Raw genomic sequence first — 6,000 nt, forward strand, 5'->3', positions numbered from 1 at the left:
AATTTGCGCAATGAAAGTTATCGTGAAATTGTCATGTAACGGGCAGTAATACACTGTACAAAATCATTGTCTTCAACATCGGAAATCATTACGGAAACATACGAAGATTCCCGAATACTGGAACGTTCCATGACGAGTTAAAATAATTTACTTTCTATTTCCATGCACTAGTTCGTTGTGTTTTTTTCATAAAATTATTTTAATTATATATTTAATAGCTTACATGAAAGTCTACAATTATTTATATTTTCAAAAACATTAAATTGTACCAAGGCTTTCAAGTATTTAACCAACATTAGAATCATAAACTTATATATACACTATAAAAACATTTCTTTCTTTTTTAAATTAGAGATAAGTCGAGATAAGTCCGGATTAGTACATTACGGTAGAAAATTTAAACATTTCGTAATAATTCGGAACGGTTCGTAAATGTTTGGTAATGCTGCATTTACAATAATATTATATATTATAATGCAATATTGTTATGCGTTATCTACATAATACGCAACAGAGCAAATAATACTCGCAATAATATTAATTTAAAATCAAACAAATAAAATATAAACCAATCAAATCGTTTGAACGACTATAAGCTTTTATTTTGCAATATTCTGTGTCCGTAATTATGAGAAAACGTGTGATGGTGTGTGTACTACCTGCTGTTGTTGTTTCATCGTTGAATAAAAAGTGCTAAACAAATGAAAACAAATGACTCGCCTTTTTGTGGTCAATTGAGCTATTACCAGGGGCGGATCTAAGGTGTGTATGGGGGGGGGGGGGGGGGGGGCGACAGTATTATTATAATTATTTTTTTTATTTTTTTTAAAGAATCCGACGAATCCCTTTCGGGAACGTTTGTGGCCTTCTGCCACATGTCATTGCCCCCACCCCCCCCCCCCCCCCCCCCCCCCTCTAGTATCTTTGTAATATACTCAACAAAAGTAATTGAAGGCCAGTAAACTTTTGGGTCTGGTGTTGTTGTTGTATTTTGGGGTTTTTTGTTTGGTGGAAGGACGTGAACCAATGAACCACAGAAGCCTGTTGATCAAACAAAACATCTGATAGCTTGAGTAACTATCTGTATCATATAACAGGTATTATTCTGAATGACAAAACCGTATCTTAACATCAAAATCGTATCTTTGACATCCAATAGCCGATGATTAATAAATATATTGGTGTCGTTAAACAAAACAAACTTTAAACTTTCTTTACACAAGACAGAGTCGAAAGGACGTTAGACAAAGTCGTGATTGCTTCCATGATCCACTATCAGTTGTCGCAATTCCCTGCTGCACCGCCCGTAGGAGGCCTGCCACCCCCAATACTAGCTTAGAAACCTCAAGTTTGCACAGGATAGAGCTCAATGGAATATATACAGCTGTGATGGCACGCACTCGTGAATCACAGTAAAACGGTGATGGTATCAGGTGTTTGCGAAAGAGGTATAAAAGTTATATAAAGTCTTATTGGAACCTTGTGTAATCTAAATAGAATAAAATTTATATAACTTTTAATTATCAGTGATACTGGGGTTTATGTACAAATGTATCTGTTATTGGTACATCCAATATTCCGGTATATTAACTAAAAACATTGAATATTTTATTTCATACTTTGAAAACTTTGAAAATGAGTAATTCAAAGCTTTTACACAAAATTATATAAATAGTTCATTACTGTTGAAATACCACCTAAATATTGACTCCATTGTGTGAACAATACTGACATACCAGTAAACCGCCCATTTTACCCCCATCACATCAAATCCTTCACTCCACCTAGATCACCTACTGGAGAGTTGTTTCTCTTGCATTTCAAACTTCACACCACAAATGTGTTGCTTACATTTTACTTGTTCCCATGTTAAACTATTCTATACTGTAAAATCATTCGTTGACGTCGTTCAATCACCAAAGCCTACTTCTGGTTTAAAGCCTTACTCTTTCTGCTGAATATTTTCCTTAGAAACTATCGAGAAATGCGGGTCTATCAAATTAATCCTTTGGTCTTGGTTTCTGCATTTGTATCCTGACTGTAAATGAATCCGTGTACGCAGAATCGTTACCAAGAGATTTACCGGGTGGCTCGTAATATTCAACTTTCTGTTTATTGAAATCCTTTCTTGACAAAGTGGCATCATCAGATGATATTCCTGAGTGGGTAACAACATCTTCTGCTTCGTCTTTTATGTACATACATCTTTCAGTTTGTGGTTCTGCCTTTGAATTCTAAAACTGGTGCAATATGTTCCTATTTTGATCTAGGTTCCCTTCTCTGTACCTGGTGGACTTTAAACGAATTTTTATAATCAGTGTTGTCAGCAAACGGTTCTGTAGGTGGCACATAGACTTCCAGTGGTTTGTAATCTAATCGACGTTGAACATCATGTTTCCTAAAATCGTTTTTGGATGTCGTAGTATCATCAAATGATGTTTCTGAATGTATAACAATATCTTCTGGTTTAAAGTTTTCACTTTTAGGTAAATAAATCCCTTTGAAATTATTTTGATTTGTGGTTCTGCCTTCGAATTCAAAAGCCGATGGAATATATTCCTCTTTTAGTCTAGGTTCCCTTCTCTGTACCTGGTGGACTTTAAACGAATTCTTGTAATCGCTGTTGTCATCAAACGGTTCTGTAGATGGCACGTAAACTTCCTGTGGTTTGTAATCTAATCGACGTTGAACATCATGTTTCCTAAAGTCGTTTTTTGATGTCGTAGTATCATCAAATGGTGTTTCCGAAATGATAACAATATCTTCTGGTTTAAAGTTTTCTCGTTTAGGTACAAAAATCCCTTTGAAATTATTTTGATTTGTGGTTCTGCCTTCAAATTCAAAAGCCGATGGAATATATTCCTCTTTTGGTCTAGGTTCCCTTCTCTGTACCTGGTGGACTTTAAACGAATTCTTGTAATCGCTGTTGTCATCAAACGGTTCTGTAGATGGCACGTAAACTTCCTGTGGTTTGTAATCTGATCGACGTTGAACATCATGCTTCTTGAAATCGTGTTTCGATGTCGTAGTATCATCAAATGGTGTTTCTGAATGTATAGCAATACCTTCTGGTTTAAAGTTTTCTCTTTTCGGTAACTGATGGACTTTAAACGAATTCTTGTAATCAGTGTTGTCATCAAACGGTTCTGTAGATGACACGTAAACTTCCTGTGGTTTGTAATCTAATCGACGTGGAACATCGTGCTTCTTGAAATCGTGTTTCGATGTCGTAGTATCATCAAATGGTGTTTCTGAATGTATAGCAATACCTTTTGGTTTAAAGTTTTCTCTTTTCGGTAACTGATGGACTTTAAACGAATTCTTATAATTAGTGTTGTCATCAAAAGGTTCTGTAAATGCTATGTAAACTTCCTGTGGTTTGTAATCTAATCGACGTTGAACATCATGTTTCCTAAAATCGTGTTTCGATGTCGTAGTATCATCAAATGGTGTTTCTGAATGGACAACAATATTGTCTGGTTTAAAGTTTTCTTTTTTAGGTACCTGGTGGACTTTAAACGAATTCTTGTAATCAGTGTTGTCATCAAACGGTTCTGTAGATGGCACGTAAACTTCCTGTGGTTTGTAATCTAATCGACGTTGAACATCATGCTTCTTGAAATCGTGTTTTGATGTCGTAGTATCATCAAATGGTGTTTCTGAATGTATAGCAATATCTTCTGGTCTAAAGTTTTCTCTTTTAGGTAACTGATGGACTTTAAACGAATTCTTGTAATCAGTGTTGTCATCAAACGGTTCTGTAGATGGCACGTAAACTTCCTGTGGTTTGTAATCTAATCGACGTTGAACATCATGTTTCTTGAAATCGTGTTTTGATGTCGTAGTATCATCAAATGGTGTTTCTGAATGTATAGCAATACCTTCTGGTTTAAAGTTTTCTCTTTTAGGTATCTGGTGGACTTTAAACGAATTCTTGTAATCAGTGTTGTCATCAAACGGTTCTGTAGATGGCACGTAAACTTCCTGTGGTTTGTAATCTAATCGACGTGGAACATCGTGCTTCTTGAAATCGTGTTTTGATGTCGTAGTATCATCAAATGGTGTTTCTGAATGTATAGCAATATTTTCTGGTTTAAAGTTTTCTCTTTTAGGTATCTGGTGGACTTTAAACGAATTCTTGTAATCAGTGTTGTCATCAAACGGTTCTGTAGATGGCACGTAAACTTCCTGTGGTTTGTAATCTAATCGACGTGGAACATCGTGCTTCTTGAAATCGTGTTTTGATGTCGTAGTATCATCAAATGGTGTTTCTGAATGTATAGCAATATTTTCTGGTTTAAAGTTTTCTCTTTTAGGTATCTGGTGAACTTTAAACGAATTCTTGTAATCAGTGTTGTCATCAAAAGGTTCTGTAGATTGCACGTAAACTTCCTGTGGTTTGTAATCTAATCGACGTTCAACATCATGTTTCCTAAAATCGTGTTTTGATGTCGTAGTATCATCAAATGGTGTTTCAGAATTGACAACAATATCTTCTGGTTTAAAATTTTCTCTTTTAGGTATCTGGTGGACTTTAAACGAATTCTTATAATCAGTATTGTCATCAAACGGTTCTGTAGATGGCACGTAAACCTCCTCTGGTTTGTAATTTAATCGACGTTGAACATCATGTTTCTTGAAATCGTGTTTCGATGTCGTAGTATCATCAAATGGTGTTTCTGAATGTATAGCAATATTTTCTGGTTTAAAGTTTTCTCTTTTAGGTATCTGGTGGACTTTAAACGAATTCTTGTAATCAGTGTTGTCATCAAACGGTTCTGTAGATGGCACGTACACTTCCTGTGGTTTGTAATCTAATCGACGTTGAACATCGTGTTTCTTGAAATCGTGTTTCGATGTCGTAGTATCATCAAATGGTGTTTCTGAATGTATAGCAATATTTTCTGGTTTAAAGTTTTCTCTTTTAGGTATCTGGTGAACTTTAAACGAATTCTTGTAATCAGTGTTGTCATCAAAAGGTTCTGTAGATGGCACGTAAACTTCCTGTGGTTTGTAATCTAATCGACGTTGAACATCATGTTTCTTGAAATCGTGTTTTGATGTCGTAGTATCATCAAATGGTGTTTCTGAATGTATAGCAATATTTTCTGGTTTAAAGTTTTCTCTTTTAGGTATCTGGTGAACTTTAAACGAATTCTTGTAATCAGTGTTGTCATCAAAAGGTTCTGTAGATGGCACGTAAACTTCCTGTGGTTTGTAATCTAATCGACGTTGAACATCATGTTTCCTAAAATCGTGTTTTGATGTCGTAGTATCATCAAATGGTGTTTCAGAATGGACAACAATATCTTCTGGTTTAAAATTTTCTCTTTTAGGTATCTGGTGGACTTTAAACGAATTCTTATAATCAGTATTGTCATCAAACGGTTCTGTAGATGGCACGTAAACCTCCTCTGGTTTGTAATCTAATCGACGTTGAACATCATGTTTCTTGAAATCGTGTTTCGATGTCGTAGTATCATCAAATGGTGTTTCTGAATGTATAGCAATATTTTCTGGTTTAAAGTTTTCTCTTTTAGGTATCTGGTGGACTTTAAACGAATTCTTGTAATCAGTGTTGTCATCAAACGGTTCTGTAGATGGCACGTACACTTCCTGTGGTTTGTAATCTAATCGACGTTGAACATCATGTTTCTTGAAATCGTGTTTTGATGTCGTAGTATCATCAAATGGTGTTTCTGAATGTATAGCAATATTTTCTGGTTTAAAGTTTTCTCTTTTAGGTATCTGGTGAACTTTAAACGAATTCTTGTAATCAGTGTTGTCATCAAACGGTTCTGTAGATGACACGTAAACTTCCTGTGGTTTGTAATCTAATCGACGTTGAACATCATGTTTCTTGAAATCGTGTTTTGATGTCGTAGTATCATCAAATGGTGTTTCTGAATGTATAGCAATATTTTCTGGTTTCAAGTTCTCTCTTTTAGGTACAAAAATCCCTTTGAAACTCTCTCGATTTGTGGTTCTGCCTTCGAAATC

The 6,000-nt window shown here is 35.2% G+C and overlaps 1 protein-coding gene across 1 annotated transcript in view; it reads right to left on the minus strand.

The window, feature by feature from the left end:
- Positions 1-577: 577 nt before the first annotated feature.
- The window catches only part of LOC121379952, a 12,472-nt gene continuing 7,049 nt past the window's right edge, over positions 578-6,000 (minus strand). The window contains exon 4 of the mRNA XM_041508649.1: positions 578-6,000. This exon is cut by the window's right edge and continues 1,190 nt beyond it. Within this exon, the coding sequence (XP_041364583.1) occupies positions 2,257-6,000 (3,744 nt within the window). The 3' untranslated portion in view covers positions 578-2,256.

This window comes from Gigantopelta aegis, chromosome 2 (genome assembly GCF_016097555.1).
Source record: "Gigantopelta aegis isolate Gae_Host chromosome 2, Gae_host_genome, whole genome shotgun sequence".
Lineage (NCBI taxonomy): Eukaryota > Metazoa > Mollusca > Gastropoda > Neomphalida > Peltospiridae > Gigantopelta > Gigantopelta aegis.